General features: G+C 39.8%; 1 protein-coding gene across 6 annotated transcripts in view; it reads left to right on the top strand.

Moving 5' to 3' along the window:
- EVC (EvC ciliary complex subunit 1) overlaps positions 1–23,548 on the top strand; it is a 58,843-nt gene extending 35,295 nt beyond the window's left edge. For 3 of the 6 annotated variants that reach the window (XM_062636328.1, XM_062636332.1, XM_062636330.1), the window contains 9 exons: positions 6,247–6,356; positions 10,591–10,801; positions 13,471–13,677; positions 14,459–14,603; positions 18,020–18,128; positions 20,080–20,206; positions 20,474–20,567; positions 21,738–21,843; positions 22,843–23,548. In XM_062636328.1, coding sequence (XP_062492312.1) covers positions 6,247–6,356; positions 10,591–10,801; positions 13,471–13,677; positions 14,459–14,603; positions 18,020–18,128; positions 20,080–20,206; positions 20,474–20,567; positions 21,738–21,843; positions 22,843–22,924 — 1,191 coding nt within the window. In that variant the 3' untranslated portion in view covers positions 22,925–23,548. Of the gene's footprint in view, positions 1–6,246; positions 6,357–10,590; positions 10,802–13,470; positions 13,678–14,458; positions 14,604–16,715; positions 16,852–18,019; positions 18,134–20,079; positions 20,207–20,473; positions 20,568–21,737; positions 21,844–22,842 lie in introns of those variants that run through there. The other 3 variants (XM_062636327.1, XM_062636329.1, XR_009968038.1) reach the window with 3 other exon arrangements.
- Positions 23,549–23,929: the final 381 nt, after the last annotated feature.

Genomic DNA, 23,929 nt, shown 5'->3' with positions numbered 1-23,929 from the left:
AGAGAGTAATTACTGAACATCTGTCCACAGTGTTTGATGCTTTTGTCAGCACATAAACATTTTTTGTCAAGGATTCTGTATGATGTTCTCAACTCTTCATCATCTCCAGAAACAGCTCAAAACTTCATCTGGTCTATTTGGAGAGGGTACATATAAGCACAGTTTAGAGGAAAGGAGGCTGTACAATAATAAGTATTTCTTAGTAATTTTCATGTATTAATACTGCACTAATTGGAAACATGTCATACATACTTTATATAAAACTTATTCTTTACTCTGAGAAGGTGAAGAAACACATATCTTGCTTTCCTGCTCTGTTTGTGCCCAGCATTCATTGACACTGAAGGAGAAAAGCAACAAAAGCAAATGCTATTTTGAGATGTTCTAGTCAAGTCTAGTCTAGTCTATTACAATAGTACATTCAACAACAGCGAATTCTATTGTATGATAAATGTGGAGGCAGGTATCTTCAGCATTAAGCTGGAACTCAAATATACCTTCAATTTATTCATGCAGTGCTAGGTCTCTATTAATACTACTTTGAAGACTAAGACAGCTTAATCAAAGAAAGACCTTCTCTACACAAAGGTGTAACCCTTCCTAAACGTTAAGTGTGTGATGCAATGTATGGAGTGAATGGAGCTTCTTAAATAAAAGGTTGGCAGAGTTCTTTAACACAGGCAAAGTCATGCTTTTACCTACTGTCATTCTTCACAGTGCCTGGACAATCCAGTACATGGTTAATAAGGTACTGATTGTGTCCCTAAATATTACAGACTGATGTAAGGTGTTTCCAGGAAACTGTGGGCTTCCTACTAACTCTGGTAGAGTGGTTTGCTTGCTGGGGGTTTTAGAAAACCCATGGGAATACAAAAGCAAAATTACTCATTGGAAATTCCTAGCTATTTCCCTTTTTTTTTTCTTCCCTATTTTTCTTAATCTGGAGTCAGGCAACATGCACATCCCTGAATATTTTATGTTTGCTTTATTGTAATTCACCTGTTATCTCAAATATTTTACAAAGCAATTCTGCTTGCCTCTTCTGTTTCTGTGTCACAGGGATATCTAGCAAACTAAACTAAAAAGTGCTTAGGATCAACTGCTGATGCCACTGAATCTGCTCACATGCTTTCACTTAAGGGCAGGCATTTGTGTTTTCTAGGGGTGCTGGATAGCATTTAGTGTTTGAATACCATCAGTAATTAAAGAAGCAATGTCTGACCTCAACTTTTTTTGCCCCTTTTTATCAAGGATTAGATTCAATACCTGACTTGGTGAGCTTAAACCTCTAGGTTGCTTTTTGTTTTCACATTCACCCAGGATTCACAAATTGCCTGTCCTTGTATCTGAATGACCTTAGCAGCCAGGTCTGTTACATGAACTATGTGTCATAGCACATGGAGCCCAAAGCACCATGGTGGTATCTGCTGTCACTAAAAATCACAGTCAAAGAAGGAGGGGGTTCTGGTGTGCAATTTACAGTTGGTCTTAGAAGTCAGAGTGCATGTTAGGGCACCTCTGCTCTGGTCCTTCCACTGTCCCATTGAGCCTCAGCTGTTGTTCAGGGCCAGAGAGGATGCAGTTTAATGGCTAGGACACTGTCCACAGAAGGGGATATCTCAAGTTAGAAGTTTTGTTCCAAACATGCTGTTGATGCATTCCTCTTTTACTCTCACTGGGCACAGCACTGAGTCAAGAAACCATACCCTGGGTTTTTTTTTTTTATTTCAAGGGATTAAAAGGATTGGTTCATCTCCAGCGCTCTGTTGCTCTTTGGGCAGCACTGTATGATGGATTCATTGTAGTGTGAATTCAGATGTTCCAGTCATGCCCAAGCATATGTTATTTAAATTAGTAAGTTGACTTTCCATCACTTTCAGTGTTCTGTAGCATTCATAATATACAGCACATATCCTGAAAAAAAAAATTAAAGGGTTTGCTGGCACTGTTAACAGTAATTACTGAGCTATAGAGGCATTCACTTAGCAATGACAGAGCAATCACACTGGTCTCTGGGTCACCAGCCCTGCAGTTGGGCCTTATTCAATATAATAATTTCCTGAGCAGCAGACAGAGCTGTCCTAAGGACATGTGATTCTGTGCGATAAATTCCTAGAAGAGACAAGTGTTTCTCTTAGTGGGAAAATGTGTAATTCCTCATGATGATACTCTTTGTGGGTGATTAAGTAGCTTTTTTAACTTGACGCCTGTGGCTTCTTGGAAGTGGTTTGAACTAGACTGGAAGAAAAGCCTGCTACGTCTTCAGAGAGAGCATGGAAGGAGACAGCTATTCCACCAAAGTTTGGCTGGCAGATTTTCCTGTATGAGAGTCTGAAATATAATACGTTCAAAAGTAAAATGCGTTTCTTGGCCTTTTCATAGTATAAACACAGCAGCATGTACATTTAAACAATAAGCTGACACAGAAATAACATTTGATTTCCACCTTAAGAGACATCAGATGCTTGTGACATTTAGGAGATCCCATAGATGGTACAGTGCTGAATGTGCTGATCCATAAATCAGCATTTAAATTGACAGCCCTTTTAATTTATCAGGCATTTTCCAGCAGTAGATAGGTCTTTCATTTCCCTCTTAATATATGTACTATACAAAGAATTACATAGTCATCTTCTTTACAGACTTGGGAGTCTTAACACCAGAAAGCTTTTCACCAGAGTATTTATGTGTGCTTTTCAAAGTGGCTTTTTTTTTTAGGTAATTTTTCCTAGCATTTATATATACCTGGAATATGATGTCCTTTGGGGGAACAGAATCTGTTTCACAGCTGAAAAGAAAAAAATAGTTTCATATTTGAATTTGCCTTACACTCTCAAGGATGCAAGTGAGGCAAATGGGAATAAAAGACTAATGAAAATAAGTTTTGAGCATTTTTCCACATAGTCCTTACCTCATGATTTCTTTAGACATCTCTTCTGCCCGGACAGTGGTTACTGGGAGTAGACTGCTGCACGAGGGTGAGGTATTTGCTTGGCATTCGGCATGCATCACACCCCATCTACAGGCTGTTAGGCAGAAATTGCTTTCCTTCGATTTCCTGAATAATCTGTGTTAAAAATGTCAAGTAGAGCTGCAGAAAAAAGAATGATCTTCCTTGCGTTTAGTCTGCTGTTGCATCTGAGGTCTAACTCAAAATACTTAATGGGTTTCATTACCTATAAAAGGCATATTTCTCACCTTTATTGATAGAGAGTAATAGTTCATGTTAGCAGTGCTCCAGAAGGTCTTGTAATGGACTTGTCAGGAAGCAAAGCACTGAGAAGCTTAGAGAGTAAAAAAAGGGTGAGGGCACTTCTGTTCATTTCCACATCACTGCTTGACATCCAGAAACGTTACTAGCATCTGATTACCAGTTTTGACATGGTGTGCATTTTATCACTTTCTCTTTGGTTTATATTAATTTTTTCATCGTGATTAGAATGACTCTTCAAGAAGCAAGATATTCCTTGAAGCTTTACTTCCCCATTTACCATGCATTTGTTACTGGTGTTACTGGTATTACTGGTTCAGTGCAGGAAACAGAAAGCCTGAGCTCTGTTCCAGACACCGAGTCTGTGCAACAGTGTGATTTTCTCCATTGCATACAACCTGTCTTTGAGCAAAGAAAGGACATTCCCAAAAACCTTAAAGCTTGGAGAAGCATCTGGTGTCTTGACCCAGCATTGAGAGATAGTACAGCACAAAGTCTGACCTTTCCACCTGGCTTGATGAAATAGTGGTCTCTGTTTTGCTGGTTTTCAGCCGTACACCGGCAGCCTTAAATTAAGATTCCTAGGTTTTTACTGTTGCTTTTGTGCCTGTATATATGAGAGTTCTAGTATTTCAGAGGTGGAAAATACCCAGTCCTCCCAGCCCACCCAAGTGAGCTGCTGAATAAAGCAAACAATATTCTGTTTATTTCCAGATGATCCTTCCTTACTTGATCATTTTCCTAATGGCCTTGTTGAGACAAAACACTGGTTTAGTATTTGGTCCAAATCACAATCTTCCTTATTTATCATCCCATCTTAAATGTGTAATAACCCACCTCCTTTCCTCTTTGCTCTCTTATCACTTACACAGCTGATGTACTTCTACTGTTCAGGTTAATAGCTGTGTGCTGGAAGGATTTTCTGCTGTTTTCTCAGCTTTCCATTGGTCTCAGGGAGGTGAAGAGACCTTTTATAAATTCTGGATACAGCTTACCCTAGATGTGCTCAGTGGAAAAGGTGACTCATTCTTTTCCTTTAAAACAAACTACGGTTACCACCAGAGAACTAGGGTATTTTTTCATAAAAAAACGAGTAAACAACGACTACAGTCCCTGTTTTTGTTATCACTCTGAGTGCCTTTGTGAATAGGATATACTGAGAGCAGCAGAGATGCTAAATTTTGGGTTCTTGGCGGCAATGACATTTACCATTCTAATTGTAATTGAGAAATCATCTCCTGTTTTCTGTGTCTTGGTGATCTATATCCTCATGCTGTTTGACAGTCAGTGTGCAGACAGGCCCTTCAAGAGCAACTTCTCAGTGAATAACCAGGCCTCAAAAAATTATGGGAAGCCACGTTTGAGCCACAGCCAGTCTCATTGAAATGAAGATACTTCTAAAAAGTAAAAGGTCATTTTCAGCCCTTCTTTTAACTACTGGAAGAGACATCAAAATACGCAATGTGGCAGATCTGCAATGCATATGCAGTGAGGCATGAAACACTAGGAAGCTATATCCACAGAGTTGCTAAAGGTAAATACTGATACAGTTAGTATTACTTCAAGCAAGTATTAGCCATCTTGTTATTATGATACCTGGAGACCTGATAGGCCTTAATTTGACACTTGAAGCATGCAGTCAGAGAAGGCACCGTGCTCGGCTGTGGTCTGTGATTTTAATGATCACCCACTCTCACATCAGTTGAGGTCTGGCTACACTGGTACATCTTGCAGCTCTTTCCAAGAGCAGCCTGATGGGCTCCCTGCCACTGTACAGATTTTGGGCTGTGCTTCTCGTCCTCGGAAGCACTCTTCCCATCTGTCACCTGGTGTTGACTGCATACCCATCCTTCTCAGGCATCCTGCTGAGGAGCATGTGTGCTGGTAAGGTTTTCTTCATAGAGAGGGGTCAATTAGATGTGTTGCTGTGTATACTACAGAGAAGGTGCTATCCAGGAAAGAAGTATGTTTTTCTTTTAAAGCCAAAGGTGATGTGGTTTCTCATGTTCTGCAGTTCCCACTGGAGTTCATTCCATGCTCACGGATAAAGATTGCCTCCTGCACAGTAACTGCTTCCCAAAGAAAAGATTATCAAATCCAGTAGGAAGGCCCAGTACCACTCCTAATTTTTAACACTAATAATTGTGCAATTACACATTGAATTCTTTGTTACACATAATGATTAGTGAGACGTTGCTGTCTGCAAAAATATAAAATTTATTCCTTTGTGTTCTGAATGAGGCTAGAATATAAATTGAAGCTGTCAGGGAGTCTGAGTGTTATATTTAATTTAGGGGTTTGCATACATCTACAGGCAACCTGCATTTATCCAGCTGCCACTAGCCTAAAATACACACTTCATCTAACAGTAATATTGTTCCTTAAGAACAATTTCATTTTATGGCTTATTATTCCTTAAATTCTAGCAATACACTAAACAAAATCGTAAGTCCGTATCTCCAAAAATTTACAGTCTAATAGCAAATCCATCAAAATATTTAAAGATTAAATTCCTTGATCTAAATATCATCCTGAAGGAGCTGTAAACTTGCAGTCCATAAACCTAATAACGCAGTGTCCATCTCTGACTATTAGCACCATGTACTATACACAAAAGTGTGATAGCAGATGATACCTTTATTTTGTTCAGTGAAAATAAAAACTAAATTCTCTACTAGGGAAAAAAAAAAAACACTGCAACCTGCTGATAAGGATGAGTTGAAGCAATATTTTTACCCTATTGTTCTTTTTCTCTTGTTCCTCTGTTGTTGCAACTGTAAAATCTGTAGGAGACACAGCCCAAGGTTAATCCAAACCAGTGCAAAGCCCCCCTTTCTTTTAGTGAGCTGTGTTTAAGACTATGATCATTGAGAAAACAGTATTTCTCAGTAGAAATATTTCCATTCAGCATGAGTTTGTCTCTTGAAAGAGGGGGGTGGTTGTTTTTAGCAAAATAACATGAAATAAACCCCTGTCACTTAATGTGACTAAAGCCAGAGTGTCTTACAGTTTTACTTTTTTTCCCCTGCTTTTAGCTCTGGATGAAGGAATATGCTCTGTCTGCTGTGATGCAAAAGCATCTGTCTGAGAAAGAAGAGAAGATTATTCAAGGTGTCACAAGCAGACTAGGATGCCTCAGTGATGAGTAAGCATGGTTTTATCAGTAAGCAATGGGGTAAAACTCCACTACTGCATGCACAGATAAAAACTTAATCATAGAATAGTTAGGGTTGGAAAGGACCTTAAGATCATCGAGTTCCAAACCCCCTACCATGGGCAGGGACACCTCACACTAACCCATATCACCCATGGCCTCGTCCAGCCTGGTCTTGAGCACTGCCAAGGATGGAGCATGCACAGCCTCCCTGGGCAACCTATTCCAGTGCCTCACCATCCTAACAGCAAAGAATTTCCTCCTTATATCCAATCTAAACTTCCCCTGTTTGGGTTTGAACCTGTTACCCTTTGTCCTGTCACTACAGTCTCTAATGAAGAGTCCCTCCCCAGCATCCCTATAGGCCCCCTTCAGATACTGGAAGGTTGCTATGAGGTCTCCAGGCAGACTTCTCTTCTCCAGGCTGAACAGCCAAAACTTTCTCAGCCTGTCTTCATACGGGAGGTGCTCCAGTCCCCTGATCATCCTTGTGGCCTCTTCTGGACTTGTTCCAACAGTTCCATGTCCTTTTTATGTTGAGGACAAAAGAACTGCACACAGTACTCCAGGTGAGGTCTCACAAGAGCAGAGTAGAGGGGCAGGATTACCTCCTTCGACCTGCTGGTCATGCCCCTTTTGATGCAGCCCAGGATACGGTTGGCTTTCTGGGCTGCAAGCACACACTGAAGCCGCCTCATGTTCATTTTCTCATCAACCAACACCCCCAAGTCCTTCTCTGCAGGGCTGCTCTGAATCTCTTCTTTGCGCAACCTGTAGCTGTGCCTGGGATTGCTCTGACTCAGGTGTAGGACCTTGCACTTGTCATGGTTAAACCTCATGAGGTTGGCATCAGCCCACCTCACAAGTGTGTCAAGGTCCCTCTGGATGGCATTCCTTCCCTCCAGGGTATCAACTGAACCACACAGCTTGGTGTCATCGGCAAACTTGCTGAGGGCGCACTCAATCCCACTGTCCATGTCACTGACAGAGAAGTTGAACAAGACCGGTCCCAACACCAATCCCTGAGGGACACCACTCGTTACTGGTCTCCAGCTGGACATTGAGCCATTGACCACAACTCTTTGTGTGCAGCCATCCAGCCAGTTCTTTATCCACCGAGTGGTCCATCCATCAAATTGATGTCTCTCCAATTTAGAGACAAGGATGTCATGTGGGACAGTGTCGAACGCTTTACAGAAGTCCAGGTAGATGACATCAACTGCTGTACTCCTTTCCATCAGTTCTGTAGCCCCATCATAGAAGGCCACCAGATTGGTCAGGCAGGATTTCCTGTTAGTGAAGCCATGCTGGCTGTCACCAAGCACCTTGTTGATTTTGATGTGCCTTAGCATGCCTTCCAGGAGAATCTGCTCCAAGATTTTGCCAGGCACAGAGGTGAGACTGACTGGTCTGTAATTCCCCAGGTCATCCATTTTCCCCTTCTTGAAAATGGGGGTTATATTTCCCTTTTTCCAGTCATCGGGAACTTCACCTGACTGCCATGATTTCTCAAATATGATGGCCAGCAGCTTAGCAACTTCATTCGCCAGCTCCTTCAGGACCTGTGGATGGATCTCATCAGGACCCATGGACCTGTGGACATTCAGATTTTTAAGATGGTCTCAAACCAGATCCTCTCCTACAGTGGGCGCAAGGCCTTCATTCTCACAGTCCCTGTGTCTGCCTTCCAAGACTTGGGTGGTTTGGTCAGAGCCTTTGCCAGTGAAGACTGAGGCAAAGAAGTCATTCAGAACCTCAGCCTTCTCCAAATCCTGTGTAGCCAGCTCTCCCGAGAGCTTCCTGAGGGGGCCTACGTTGTCCCTAGTCTTTTATTTGCTATGTACCTGTAGAATCCCTTCCTGTTATCCTTAACATCCCTAGCCAATTTTAATTCTAACTGGGCCTTAGCTTTCCTAACCTGGTCCCTAGCTTCCCGGACAACATCACTGTACTCTTCCCAGGCTGCCTGTCCTTGCTTCCACTTTTTATAAGCCTCTTTTTTCATTTGAATTTTCCTCAGCATCTCCTTATCCATCCAAGGAGGTCTCCTGGCCCTCCTGCTGCACTTCCTTCTAGTTGGGATGCAACACTCTTGAGCTTGTAGCAGGTGATCCTTGAATATCAACCAAGATTTTTGGGCCCCCCTGCCCTCTAGGGCTATATCCCATGGAACCTTACTAAGCAGGCTCCTGAAGAGGCCAAAATCTGCTCTTTTGAAGTTCACACTGTGCACGCTCTTCTCACTGTCCTGAGGATCTCAAATTTGACCATCTTGTGATCGCTGCATCCAAGGCTGTCCTGGAGCATCACATTTCCAACGAGCCCTTCCCTGTTGGTGAGCACAAGGTCAAGCATGGCACGTCTCCTTATTGGCTCCTCTATTACTTGCAGAAGAAAAAAACACTTCTGTACATTACATTGTGGGAAGCAGTTTTGAGGATTGTGAGCATCTTCAGGCAGAGAGGCAGTTACTGTAGTTTTTTGTCTGAGTATGAAAAACAAATAGATACAGATACAGATACAACTTCTGGTAAGTAGAAAAAATAGTCTTTTGTGATTTCTAAAGTGAAGTGGTGTGCTTTATCTCCTCCTGTGTGAGTGATTTCTCATCTTGAGCCAACCTCTCTTTGCACTCTGTATTTCACATTGGAGTTCATAGAATCATAGAATCATTAGGGTTGGAAAGGACCTTAAGATCATCTAGTTCCAACCCCCCTGCCGTGGGCAGGGACACCTCACACTAAATCATATCACCCAAGGCCTCGTCCAACCTGGCCTTGAACACTGCCAGGGATGGAGCATTCACAACCTCCCTGGGCAACCCATTCCAGTGCCTCACCACCCTAACAGGAAAGAATTTCCTTCTTATATCCAATCTAAACTTCCCCTGTTTAAGTTTTAACCCATTACCCCTTGTCCTGTCACTACAGTCCCTAATGAAGAGTCCCTCCCCAGCATCCCTATAGGCCCCCTTCAGATACTGGAAAAGCTGCTATGAGGTCTCCACGCAGCCTTCTCTTCTCCAGGCTGAACAGCCCCAACTTCCTCAGCCTGTCTTCATACAGGAGGTGCTCCAGTTCCCTGATCATCCTCGTGGCCTCCTCTGGACTTGTTCCAACAGTTCCATGTCCTTTTTATGTTGAGGACACCAGAACTGCACACAATACTCCAGGTGAGGTCTCACAAGAGCAGACTAGAGTGGCAGGATCACCTCCTTCGACCTGCTGGTCATCCTCCTTAAGTTGGATATTCCTAAAGATAGAATGTTCAATCCAGCACCATTCAGCTCTACCTTTGCTTTCTGCTACTACAGTATCACTGACCATTGCTTTGCATGATAATAACTCCTCTCTTGGTATCTGTATTCAGCAAGGAAACTGTTAGTTTTGTCTCATCTTTGTACAGCTAAAACATCTCTTTGATGGAAGTATTTCTGAAGAAAACACAATTCTGTGTTATGCCCCTTGCTTTGATTAAGATCAAATATCTTCATATACCATGGTCTTCGCATTATCAAAGATCAAATCATTTGAAGACTTGTCTCTTTGGAATATTGTTGTTACTGCCATTGCATTCCTTTATTTTGGATCTACTTTTCAGTTAAACCTTACCTTTTCACATTCTTTGACTTCTGTGTTTCCTAACATATATCTAGAGAGCTCACAATGCCTTATAACTTACACATACATGCAAGTTAGATCAGGTACAATGCCATCCCAAATGATGTTGACACAGAGATTTCAGTCAGCTGGTCCAGCCTCAAAATTTGCTCTCCTGTTTAGAATTCACCACAAACTTACTTCAGCCATGTCTGCCCTGCCAGCTAACATTAGCCTCTTAGATGTATCCTCAGAGTGTGCCTGCTTGTTAATCCAAGATATGCTGATCCTCATTTTCTTGACATAACTTTCCTGTAGTTCTGATTACATTCTTTTCATCTTATGTCAATTATCTTACTAAAAAAACTTTTATTATGTAATTATAGATCATTATTTATCTATTTTCTTTCTATTTAGTTTAACTTCAGTGTGACAGAGCTAGAAGTCTATCACAGCAATACCCATTCTTTACACCTGATCAGCTTTCCAAGGCATGCTTTGTATGAGAAGACCTTATTCAGGGTGAATAGTAATCCCTGTGATATTTAAGCAGTGGCTTTGCTCCACACAGGTGTGCCAAATCACAAGCAGCTTAGCTGGTTGATTTTTAATGGTCCTTTTTACAGGTCTGTTAACTATATACTGCAAAAACACCAACTTCTGCTGCGTTCAGTACTCAGAAGGCTAACCCTCCGAAGAGTTGGAATGGCATCCCTGGCCCGTATGAGACTGTCCAGAAAGAAGAGCTTGCTTCAGGAACTAAGACAGCAACATATCCTTCAGAAGGGATCCTCCCCCTGCCAAGATGAGGACCAGTGGCAGTTACAGAAGGCACTGGTAGGCACAGTGTCTGGGTGTTTTTTATCTGAGGTTCTTCTATGCGATGATGCCTGGCATATATATATTTGTTTATATATATAAATATTATATATATATATATATATGTAAAAGAAAATATTCTCTGTCAAAAATGAACCAACTACTGGCATAGGAGGTACCCGAGTGTGCTTGGTTTAATTTGGGCAGACATTTTAAATTCCCTGATAGTTTTATCTATTGATTAGCTATGTGGTATGTGTATCTTGGTAAGCTTACTTAGCTGTTTATGTTATATGAAAACATTATTGAAAGAAGCCATGCCAATGTGTATAAAGGACTTCTACCCAAGTTACTGCTTCAGGGTAAGATAAGCTCATACTTACTCTGCTAGGGATCATAATACACAATTGACAAGTTCTTCCTTGAGCATCAGAAGAAATTCTTCCCTCCACCAGACCTAGCAAATATTTCTATACTGTCATGATTTTTCATTCCTTTTTTTTTTCTTCTCTGCCCATGAGTTGCTCAGCCTCCATTCCCTGACATCCTTCAAAATAATTTGGCTCCTGTAGATCAAGGAGGTGGGAGAAAGTTTAAGGGATTTTGAGACTTCACAGGTCTCAAAATCTCAGGTATTCCACAGGTTGCTTTCAAATCTGCTTGTTTCAGATCTGTTTTTTAAGGTTAATCCATTAATTGTTATTAGTTATTTACTTACTGTATTGCAGATTTACTTAAAACAACACCAAATTTCAGATTTCAGCCTCAGAAGACCTTCCTAGCAGGTGTCCGTAATAGCCCCTGTCCAGACCACTGCTGCTGTACGTAGGAGTTTAACTCATCCAGCACCTTGCAGCTTCGTGCTCCATGCTGACACTGTGTAATTAGCTGAGAGATAATATTTTGTGCTGACTAATTTTGATTTGTGTAATATAAACCCTAGTTCTCCACTTGGCAAAGGAATAAGGAAATCCTCTCTGCTACCATTTTCATATTTGGTACTTACATTGAAGTAGTTGGTGTTAAGTGTGAAAATCTCAAAACGTCATTAACCTTCCATAGAAATACAATAGAAAATAACAAAATACAAATGCATATGACTGCATTCCTCTTGTTAAGTGCTTTCCACTACTCCCTCTCACTTAGTACCCACAGGGATGTTAATTGATGCAATCACCGTGTTCCCTAACAAAAATGAAATGTCCCCAGGTATTACTGTTCCTTTGGCCTCTCTCCATTACAGACTCTTTCCAAGCCTGTCTAAAACCCATCTCACAAGGAAGTGCCTAAAAGTACACCTGGAAGATCCTTGCTGCCAAAGAAGTAGGGGATAGTCATGGAATTGTGAAAAGTCAGAGAGAAAAAACCTTTTATGAACAACCTCCAAAACTAGAAGCAATGTGTAAGGAGTTAAGCAAAAGGTTAATGTACAAACAGTCAATGAGAATTTAGATAAACCATATTGTCTGAACTAAACTTAATTTTAGCTTGCGCCAGTTTTAGTCTGGTAGACAGTGTCATGTCAATCTATTGATTTCATTTAAAACATGAAACAGCACTAAAGAATCCTAGCTTGGACATAATAACATGACATTGGGTCTTTTAGAAGAGAAATGGTTCAATGGCATTCCAACTGTCTAAAAAACAAACCCCAGCAAAAACATATATCTGAGGTATAAATAAAGCCATGTGAGAGTAACCCAGCATTAGTAGGGACCTCATTATTTCCTCAAATGAAAGTGGGCAGAGCAGGTTCTTTTTCTACTTTCATTTCTTATTTCCAAGAGGGAATCAGAGGTACTTAAATGAGAATATTAATATAAGAGGGACATCAGCAATTCAATAGAAGGCAATCTATGGAAGATTAATACAGGTAAGGAAGACAGAACAGATCAAGCTGGGGAGTATATACTATTGTCTGCTAAAGAGAGTTCAGAGGGAAAATGTATTTAAAAAGAAGTGTAATAAATGGTGGCGAGCATGGTCCAAAGATCTCGAGACTGGAACTCTTCAGCCTAAAAAAGAGGTGTCTTCTGGAATATCATAGGTTTTAAAACTGGCATAAAATATATGAATAGGGAAGAATTTTTCACTTCTTTCTAATTTCTTGTCACTAATAAAAGAAGAAAGCACTGAGCAAAGCTATTAGATGACAGGTTCAAAATTAAGTAATACGTAGTTAAGCTGTAGAACTCATCACCACAGGATGCTGTAGATGCCAAGAGTGCATATGGTTTCCAAGTGCTATTAAGCACATAAGGGCTGTAGACCAACTTTTTTTCAGCTAGACCATACAAACTACAAGTATTCCAGGTGCATAATTGTATACTTGCCTTATTCCTGTGCACTTTATTGAGGCATCCTTACTGGACTCAGGATATCTGACATAGATTGTTCATATTTTCAGTAGAAATTCAACAGTACAGTTTACAAAGATGGGAATACATCACTTGGAAATCACTAATGGGACAGGATGCATCTGTAATCGTATGTATCGGTACAGGAGAGTTTCATTGCAAAGACAAATGTCTTAAATTACCGTAGATGAACTTCTGCTGGAAATGAGTTTATTCTAAGTATTAAAACAGTAGCATTCTGGATTGAGGTAGGACTTTCTTTTAAAATGAAAGTGACTAAACTTATCAACATATTTAAACAGAGCTGCTATCTTCTTGTCTGATTACCAGGAGTCCCACATTCTGGAAGAGGAGGAGAAGCTTGAGGAAGAAACACAGGAAACCCATTTAGAATTTCAACAGCAGCTGGTCACAGAAATCCAAGAAGCTCTTCAATTTCTTCAGCAGCACATGGAGCAGGTGATTGGGCAGACACTGCTGCAGCATGCCCGACGGGAAGCTAGAAAAAAGAGTTCCAATGATGGACAGGACTTCAAGGTAAGGAAATGTTCAAAAGCAGTTTTCCAAACAAAACAAGTGCTACTTCACTAAAATGGAAGGCAGTTTCATTTACGCATTGCCCTATGCCTAAAAGTATCAGTAGGAGGCCATTATAATCTGTGTTAAAATTGAAGATAACCTTGCAAATTATTTACGAACACTTTAGAAGTACATTTTTTTTCTAGTCACTTGCTATAGGAGCCAAAACAGCCCTGGAACATAAGAAAAATTGAGAGAGTTCTTGATTTACAGAGAATGACGAAAATGAGGAAGAAGTGGAGATAGTTATCTACTGATGAAGGTTCTATGTTTAATCAATAGTATTTGTATATTAACATCTTAATATTAATTCATAGATAAATAATCAATAAAAAAAAAACCTTGCTTCATAGGTTAATAAAATTGTTCCAAAGTAAATATTTGGATTTTCTGTATAATGGAAAGTTGTAGTACTTTCACATATACTGATTTACTTTGCTGGCAGTCAGGTTGACAGGCAAAGTCGGATATAAAGATTGAACAGATAGAGAATGTTCCCTTCCCAGGTGGAGGTGAGGCACATTATAAGGATTTTACTATACTTTTTCATGTTGAAATATTCAATGGATCAATAGAAATAGCTGTTTTCCAGCATCTCAGTCTGCCACATTTTCAAAGCACAAAATACACAATTTTATGTGCACATGCAAAATTAGATGGGGTCTTCAGTTTTAGACATACCAGAGCACTTCAGTTTTGGACTTAGAAAATTAATTGTGACTTGTACTGTGTAATACAGGAGAGACTGGTGGAAGCTGCTGTAGAAAGTGTGTATGGGACCAGCAATAATATCGATAGACTGGTGCAAAACTACTATCAGGAATTAGGAAAAATCACAGAAGGCTATGAAGAGAAAAAGCTTCAGCTATTGAAATCCTTACAAGGTATGTATGATATTGAGAACTGTAAGATAATTCTGTTTTTTTAAACAGATAAACTAATGTTCTTACCATTACAGAAAGAACAGAAATCTGTTATTTAAGCAACAAAGCAAAATGAATATGTAGGTCCATTTCCATCTTTGAAAGAGTAGCGGTAGAATTGGTTTTAGTAATAATTACTTGAAATACAGTCATAGATTCGGGACCCTGTTACTCAAAGTTTGATACAGACACACAGAGAACAATGAGGAAGCGTTGGAGGTTATAGTTTAACTACAAACTCTGGCTCAGCAAGCCAAGGTCAGAGATCCCACCATCATCACAACTACCAGCAGTTGATTTTCTGGTGGTCTAAACCTCAACATAGGGCAGAAGAATTTAGAAAGCACACTTGTACAAGTGTCAGGTTGTACAGCTAATGTCAACCATAAACATTGTTCAACTTTCATGTTAATATATGCAAGTAAAATTAATCAATCTAATATTCATAGGGGGAAGAGAGAGGGTATATGACAGGCACCTGTGATCCATTCCCTAGAAGGGAGGAGATCTGGTTTGCAATCCCTGCTTCCATGTTAGAAACCGTAAACATAATTGTCAGACAGTCTGCTTTCTCTGAGGCGATCACCCTCAGCTTTGTGGAGCAGATTCTTATATTTATTCCTTTTTTTTGGCTCAGTGAAATGTTGTTGTCTCTCAAGCTGAGGAATTGTGTTAGAGGAGACACCAAAAAGCCAAGCACGTCCATCCTGGAACACTCTATGAGATACTTCATTGTTTCTTAGCTGTCAATCATGACTGTTGTGAAACTGCTGAAGAGATTCATCAACTGCTCAATCTGACATAAATACAGGCAGTTTCTCATGGAATCATTTCTAGTTGCTCAATCCCTTTAGGAGAGGAGAACAAAAGCAAGCTGTGATTATTTATTTCTTTTGTATGGACACTTTCCCTTCCCCAGGATAAAGGCTGTTGGTGTTAAATGAAGTTAGCGAGTTAGCAAAACGGCAATAGTTTCAGAGGCTGAGTATCTGAGACACACAGAATCTTGGGTTTGTTTTTTTTTTTTCTAAAACTAGGGTAGCAATTTTAAATAGAAAAGATTCTTTAACCACAGAAAAGTTTTTAAAGAGGAACAGGTGTACCCACTCAAGGATGAGATCCAGAGATGAGGTGGGAGGATTTGTGAGCCCCAGTGGTATCTAGTATACTCACTGGTTGTAAGATAGAACCAATCTGTTCTGTACTGCACTGTTGTGAATCTTGAAGACTTTAATATTGGAAGCTGAAGTTCTAGGGTAAAGCAAAATCTGTGCGGGGAATTAATGACAATCTGTATTTTAGCATTGGGAGCTAGCAAGGCAGTCAGTTACTTGAGTTCTCACAAAGTTCCTCTGAAGAACTATTTGGCCCTGACTACAGTGTCTAAAATCCCCTTGATTTGAGTTCCTTTAAACAGGAATTAAACTTTGACCGGAGTGCTTCTCTGATCCGAGCTGAGATAGATGTCATTACACACCAGTGTTCTGCTCCATCATTCTTTTTTAAGATTGTTCTCAATTGGTCTCTCAGTTAGGTGGTGAGACTAGAATACCAGTCACTAGAACCACAGTTGGCTTTCTGATGATTGCTCATTTAGATTATTTTTTCTCCTATAGTTTGTGTGCATATATTATTATTTCAGTGTATTGGTGTTCCATGAACTACAAGGAAGAAAATAGCATGTGTAAGAAGAACATATTCTCTTTTCAACTGAAGAAAAAGAAAATTCTGCTGCTTCAGTGTAAGCCTACAGGCTTACAGGATGAAAGTACTTATGTTGGTAATCAAAGCCAGAGTGTTTTAGATTTGGGTGGCCAGAGAGAAAACCAGCTGAAATTCACAGATCAAACAGACCGCACAGTGAAAAAATACTGCAAACCCACATGTACATAGTGTAGCATGGCTGAGATTTTCAGTATCAACAGATAACTGCTTCAGCTTTGTTGGTGCTTTCTACATTAGGAGTGAGCAATACTATCTAATAAAGGACTTTGATGCTTTAGTACATCTAAGTCCTTCTTTAACCCAAGTCCAAATTTGTGATGTAGAGCTCCACTCCTTTTCTCATTTCAGCTCTGTATTGGCACCAGAAGCACTTAAATTTCTCTCTGTGATTCTTAACGGCCTGGAGCTCTGCTCCAGGGGAGAGCCAGGACACTGTAAATCCTGCCAGCCAGTCAAATACTTTCCATCCAAGCTCAACCAGGAGGTATAACATCCATGTTTCTTCCTCTTTAGAAGGGGCTGATCTGTTAGGTGATCTCCAAGTAGGACTACCACACTGAGAATGTGACCCTCCTCACAAAATACTCTCATAACTTCTCTCTCTGAAACACAAGATGGAAAGAGCACTGTTGGCAATAGAGCCACTGTACTGCATAAATGACATAGTAGATGTGATAGCCTGGGATTGGAATGGCCACATAGGAAATTTCTAATGTACTTCATTCAGTGATAGCTAAGTGGGAGTAAGGAGCACTCTGCCAGTGACTGTGCTTAATGTCAGGCTAGAAGATTTTGCTTCTTTGGGCAGCCTTTGACCTAGTAAATCTGAATTTATGGTCTTTCTGGCACAGTCACAGGAAAAAAGGTAGAGAACACCTCACCTCCTCCAGCCAGCCCAACCCAGCCCAGACCATGTTCAGTAACTGCTCCCTTGTGGTGCCTTTGGTAGGAAAGGTACACCTGGTCAGCCTCTCTGAGTGTTAGGAAAAGGCCGGATACTCCTTAAGTGAATGTTGTGTACCCCCAGTCTGTTATGTACCTATCTACACCACTCCTTCTATGTTATATTTAAAAGCAGTGGTACAAGGAGACTGGTCCTGTTTGACAGACGTGCTCCAAGCCTTGCTGCCAGGCAGAACTTCAGGAGCAAGACTCCAGAACCTGGTCAGCAGATAAGCACCAAGTTACTTGCAGAGTATGAGCATATGACAAAGTACCCTGAATGCTTTACCATCAAATGAGGGGCCATCTAGTGAAGTTAGGCATTCCCAGGACTGAGACGTCCAAGTGGAGGTTTTCTTTATATTGCATTTTTTCATTTAGGTATCACAGTTCTTGCTTAAGGTATCAAGGACTTCTCATAAAATTTCTGCTTTGAATTCCATGTTAATAAGTTAACCTATTAGGAGAAGTAGATAATAATAGGAATTCAGTGACATCTCAGGTAAATGATGCACAAACTCTTTGTGCAATAAATTGCAGTGGCAGAGCAAGAGTGTGTAAAAAGTGCTCAATATCTCTAAGGAGCAGTAACTTTGAAAGACTACCTAGAACAGGGATTAGTTTGTGCTGATGCAAAATGTAAATTGTAAGTTTGCTACAAGTCAGAGTTTGTAATTTTGAGCAGAAGATTTACAAAAACATTATTTCAGTAGAAAGAAGTGAAAGGAACAGACTTAAGAAGAAACAAGAAAGTGAACTGGCATTGAAAGAAAAGCAGACCAAAGGCCTCTTGAGTGTATCATCCGCAGTCCATCAAAGGTAAGAGCAGGCAGCAGCACTGCTGACTATTTAAATGTGAGTGTTTGCAGATCTGCATAAATGTCTAGCTGAATAAATGTCTTGGGTTTGCATTTTATATTTGTCTTTGATGGAAAACAAATATCTGTTGCCAAATTGTGTCTGCCCTTTGATCTTGAGAATTACTTTCTTATTAAATAAACTTTTTGATGCTCATTAATTACAGACTGAAGAACTATACATAGACAGTTTGAAAAGAGAGAATGAAAACCAGTGCCAAAACACATGCCAAATTTTAAAAGAAATGTAACATAAATGGAAGATGGGAACCAATGCTGTCTAATTCATTGCGATCCATCCTTTCTGCTTTGAACATCAAAAGTGTTTGTTAGTTTGCTGTTGAGTAAACATACACCATAATGAAGAGAAAATGTTTGAAGCATAAATAATACTTCAAATGGCAAGTAAGAGTTCAGTAAATGCCTTGGACAATCAAGATTACTTGCACTAAATTTAGAGAAAAATCCCTCAAATGTTAATTAAATAAAAATCACATTTAATTCATTACTGATTTTATGAAACATAGAATCCAGACAAAAAGCAGTGCCATTCCAAAGGAGTAAGTTGTCATAAAGAGCTGCATGACATGGTGTGCACATGATATATTTTTGTAATAATTTTATTTATTTACTCTTGGTTTCTTACACAAAACAAAACACCAACTGCAGTTTTGACATTGTAAAGAGGTTAATTCTTTTTTTAGACATTCTGTTACTTCTAAATTGAAATAAATCATTGACCACTTTCTGTTTTTCATCCTTGTTTGAATTGGTATAGAGATGGATTCATGTAATAAAGGGCTTTATAAAAGACCTGTTAATTATCCATTATAAAATTTATCATTTATTCTGACATAGAAATTCACCTTCAGCGGTTGTCTCGGGTTTTTTCTGCCATAATCCATTCTAGTGTCTTAAAATACAATCAAATTTGCCTTCATGCAAGCAGAGGTATGGTATTGAAGAATGTAACTATTCAGTATCTAAGCTGGCCTCATAACCATAAGTAACAGCAAACCCATCTTCCTGTTGTCATTATGATTTCTTTTACATACAGTCAAATCCCAATCCTGTGTAAATTAATGACAAAATTTCCATTAATTTGTCTAACTTTTGTTAAACTCAGCATTGTTTTATTTCCTTTTGCTCTTGGTGCAGGGTTATGAGTGTGAGCTCAAAAAACAGATTTTGCAAGCTAACCTTCTCTGAGCATTGGCCAGTACAATAGCAACTGCAGTATGCGTACATGTCAGAAACCGTTTGTGTTATCTCCTTCCCTGAGGAATGTGATGGGTGATTGACAGCATTGCTTCAAGGTAGATCAGGCAAGAGAACAGAAGAAATACAGGTTCAGCGAAGTTGCAGCTATTCAGGCTCTACTGTTATTAATCTTTAACCAGCAAAGTAAAACAAGCAAAGAATATAGCTGTTAATGTTCTCAATTGCCAAATTTTGAATTACCACGTTTCTGGCTCATTCTCAATCTGGTGCTGAAAAGCCCCAGATGAAATGCCTAATTCTTAATCCCTTATCCTCACACCTGATCTTCTAACAGCTTGTCTCTTTGGCAAGCAGACAGTAAAGCTGGCTTTAGAAACATACAGTAGTTTCAAAAGCAGACTTTAAAACCATTAGAGGTGAACTTCAGCTCCCAAAGTCCAGGAATGGACAGCCCAAATTCCTGCTTCAGTTCCTACCTCTGAAAGGAGCTTCTATTTTATGGAGAGACGGGTCATTAAAATAAGTGAAATCTGTCTAAAAATCTAGCGCAGAACTTTTTGTCCAAGCAGAAGCTGGATGGACTGATACTGTTAAAGAGCCTTTCTCTCTACAAAAGCTTCTAAATACACTTTGCCAGGACTGTATTCCTCATTTGAACTGAACATCAGTACTTTTCAATTTCTCTTGACCAGGATGGTGCTACAGCAAAAGAAGGTTTTGGCTCAATTCGAACTGCAGCAGCAAATTCGTCTGGAGTCTCTGAGACAGAAGCTGCTGGGATTGCATCACCTAGAAACTGAGTTGGAGAATCAGCTAAAGGTAAATCAGGGTAAAATGACTTATGGATCTGAAGCCGTCCATGGCAAAGCATTAGAGGGGTTGTAAGGATCTCTTTGCTGTCCTAGTTGAAATCAGAGCTAAGATTCACCACTGTCTTTTAGGAAATGCTTCCCTGATGGTAGCCATATTGTTTCCTGTGTTTCTGCAATGACATGTGCCTTTTTTTAACATGCCACATGTAGAATAACATAACCCAGAATCAAGCTGTGTTGTGTTAAATGACTTCTGGTTTATCCTTGTGTGCAGGAAGCAGAGCAGGACTTTGTGAGGGAGTTGGCTGTGCTGGCCCGAGTTCCAGTGGCTGTGAAGAAGAAGCCTTACAAAAGGAGCAAGGCAGTAGGTTGGTACAATCCTGAATTGTTTAAAAAAAAACCCCACATCATTCCACATGTTAGTGTGTATTTTGCAATAAAACACAATGGAGTTTCAGGAAAGATCTTTTGTCAGTGCCAGTTCCCTAATCCAGGTGTAGAAAAGTAAGCCAGCCCTCCAAGGTCACCCAGCTTGCTAGTAGCACAGCCACAAATAAGCATCACCATTCCTTACTCCTGTAACCAGTCAGTCACTTTGTGTTCACTGAGATAAGGTTTTACCTTACTCAAACCAAAATTACTTTTTATGTCTGTATAATGTTCTTTAGAAACAGCTCTGTTCACCTCAACAACAGTCTTTTGGTGGACAGCAGAGCTTAATCACGCAGAATTTTCCACCAGAGGGATAACTCACCAGAGTCATCCTTCTGGTAGAATGGAAGAATCACCTTCCCACACACATACTCAAAAGTAAAATCTTATTGAATCAGGAAACTTGAAGTATTTATATGAGTTCACTGCAGTTTTAACAATTTAGACTAATTCATTGTTCAAGAGATACTTAGAAACAAATTGTCAGCATAGCGGTTGTGTTTCCTGGTCCACATTTGGGGTGGAGCACACAAATTCTCATCCTTTGAGTCATGCAGTCCTCCTGTCATTATCAGAATGAAACATTTGGCATTACATTTGAAAGATGCTTAAAGGTGAGGTGGGTGCTAGAAAGGGAAAAGCGGCTTTCTCCCCAGTCGGTTGTTCCTCAGGTGTGCAGAGCTGTTTGCCCTGGTAGGCACCAGGATACGGGGAAACTTAGCTCAGGGCCCTAAAAACAGTGACTTTTTAACATCAGATTGTTCTGATTCAAATAAAATAATGAATTGGCTTTTTATCTGTTTGCTGGTAGTAAAAAGCCATTTGCAACTACTTACTAAGAAAATACATGGTAGAGCTTTCAACTGTTGTACCTCATGGAAATGCAGTGTTCAGCAAGTATGAAAGTTCAAGGTCTGACCCGTGAGAACTAACCAATGGTAAAAATCCAATGTGCTAGGCTAATGCAAAGTGGAATGATAACATGTCTGTATGAAGTGTTAGCATATATTTTTTTTTTGCTTTAGGTTAATCAAAACCAAACAAGCTCTACTATATAAATTCTTTTTTGTTTGTTTGTTTAAATCCATGTATATTTGGTAATTCAGGGGAAAAAACAAAAAGAAAGACCTTTCAGTCACCACAATCAGCAGAAAAAGATGATTCTCATGAAAATATCCAAGAGCCCCCTGGACTGACTTCTGGCTTATTCAGGTACAGTAGAGGCTAAAAATACGGTATGTGAAAAAAAAAACAGCAGTACAAAATCTGCTTCATAAGCAGGAATGTATGTCAGGCAAACCCAAAATATAATGCCTGCACTAGCTGAGCTGCTTCTTTAGTGGTTACTTCTCCCATGTACTTGACCTTTTTTCCCCAATATTCTTTTCTAAATTTAGGAAAACCGTCTGAGTTTGCTTGTCTGTGCTGCTGTGTATTCTATAAATAACTTTGATTTTAGGTAAAGAAATGAGAAATACCGTTTCCAAATTTCCTTTAATTAGGTTTTTTAAAACCCGAGTCACAGACAACATACATCATCAGAGACAAGTGAATCCAGTGGAACTAGGCTGACATGTAGCAACCAAAATATGGTCTGTGGTATTTAGGCTTTCAACTTCCACCTTTATTTCAGGAACAAAGGCAAGTGCCAGTCTTTGGCTGATGAGGGTAGCAGCTCTAACAATGATTTTCTTGATAGATGTTTCAGTTGGCTTATGCTGGGGTGCTAACTAGAGGAGAAGAAACGGCTACAAACCTGAAAGATGCCAGCTGATTATTACGGGCAGATCAAACCAGCCAGCTGGTCGCTGGGGCTTGATATATTGAGCAGAGAAAATCCTGTTGACAGGCAAAGCAAACAGTTGGTTCTCAGGAGCCACAGGCCTTTGGGGAAAAGTATTTATCCCCTGAGTGACCTCAGCCTGCGACTGACTTCAGGAGATGGCTCCTTTCCCTGATGGCATCAACCCTTTTCACACACTCCTTTCCCACAGCCAAAAAGGGATACGTGTGTAGGGAACAGGGACCCAACAAAGGAACATTTATGCATCTTTGTTTTGGCAGCCTCAGCAGAGGCAGCTGAAAACTGACTGCAGAAGTTATATAAGAAACACCTTGCTTCTCTTATCAAAATTAATTTAATTCGAGAGAGAATTACAGCATTTTAAAACCTCTGTCTACAGTCTTATTTTTCTTCTGTATTTCTTTCAGAGAGAGGTTACAGAGTCCACATGAAAGTGAGCCTGAACCAAGGAAAAACTCCAAGATGCTAAAAAAGAGAGACAACAGGTAGAAAAAGCATTTATATGAGCTGCCTGAACATAGAGTACAGAAGCGTTCTTCTGGGGAATCTCAGCAGCTATAAATATTTACTGAGATGCTTTACTGAGAAACAATGAAGAACATCAATAATAACCGAGAAATCTCCTTTAGCTACAGACCAAGAATCAATACCAACTTCCTTTAGATGTTAATAAAACATTCCCACTTGGTTTTGTTACGGGGAAACAAGGAAGTCTTTAATATGAGCTCTTCCAGATAGCTTGGGGAATGTGGAGGAGAGTTAGTTTTAGATTAGGAATATAACCAAAGAAAGTACGCTTGTATGAGACCATATCCACACTAGGCTGGTTGCCCAGTTGGTGTATCTCAGTAAGGTTTCATTACAGTTGTGAAGTACCACTTGCTTTTGAGCCCTAAATGTGGTAGATTTGGTCTTAATACTTTGCGATTGCTGCTTTGGACTTACAAAAGTAGATAGAAATGCAGAGAATATGTAAACAGACTTCAGATGGCATCAGTATGTCCGAAGATTACATTTGTTCCCTCTTTTGTCATGTTTCAGTGCTTCCAAGGCTATGTATACTTCTTAAAATTTGTACGGAGATTTTTATGAATGTATTTTTCTGCATTTGTATCAGATTTCAAATTATTTTTAGGAAAAAGGGGACAAAACCAGTTTGCTGTTTTCTTTTTTACACTTCTTGTCTTCTTCCTTAACTATACTCTTTGTTTCCAGCATACTTTGTTATGCTCATTACATTTCCTGTGGGAATTCTTTTATGCAAAGCAGCTAGTTCTTACTGGCTGTACAGAGCACCTATATTGTGCAATAAATTGCCTCACTTCAGCAGTCTTACAGATTTCATCAAATGAAAATTTCCTGCCTTTTTAAGATGAACATACATTTTGCTAATGAAAAGGCTGTCCTTTGGTGTATGATGGATAATACTACAGAAACACTACATCAGCTCTGCAGTGTACCTCAGACTGAAGTGCCACCACATGAATTACTTTA

The sequence above is a fragment of the Pezoporus occidentalis genome, unplaced genomic scaffold (genome assembly GCF_034315485.1).
Source record: "Pezoporus occidentalis ecotype Australia unplaced genomic scaffold, CSIRO_AGI_Poc_V1 ctg48, whole genome shotgun sequence".
NCBI classification, from domain to species: Eukaryota; Metazoa; Chordata; class Aves; order Psittaciformes; family Psittacidae; genus Pezoporus; species Pezoporus occidentalis.
This window is presented reverse-complemented; position numbering and strand designations above follow the sequence as displayed.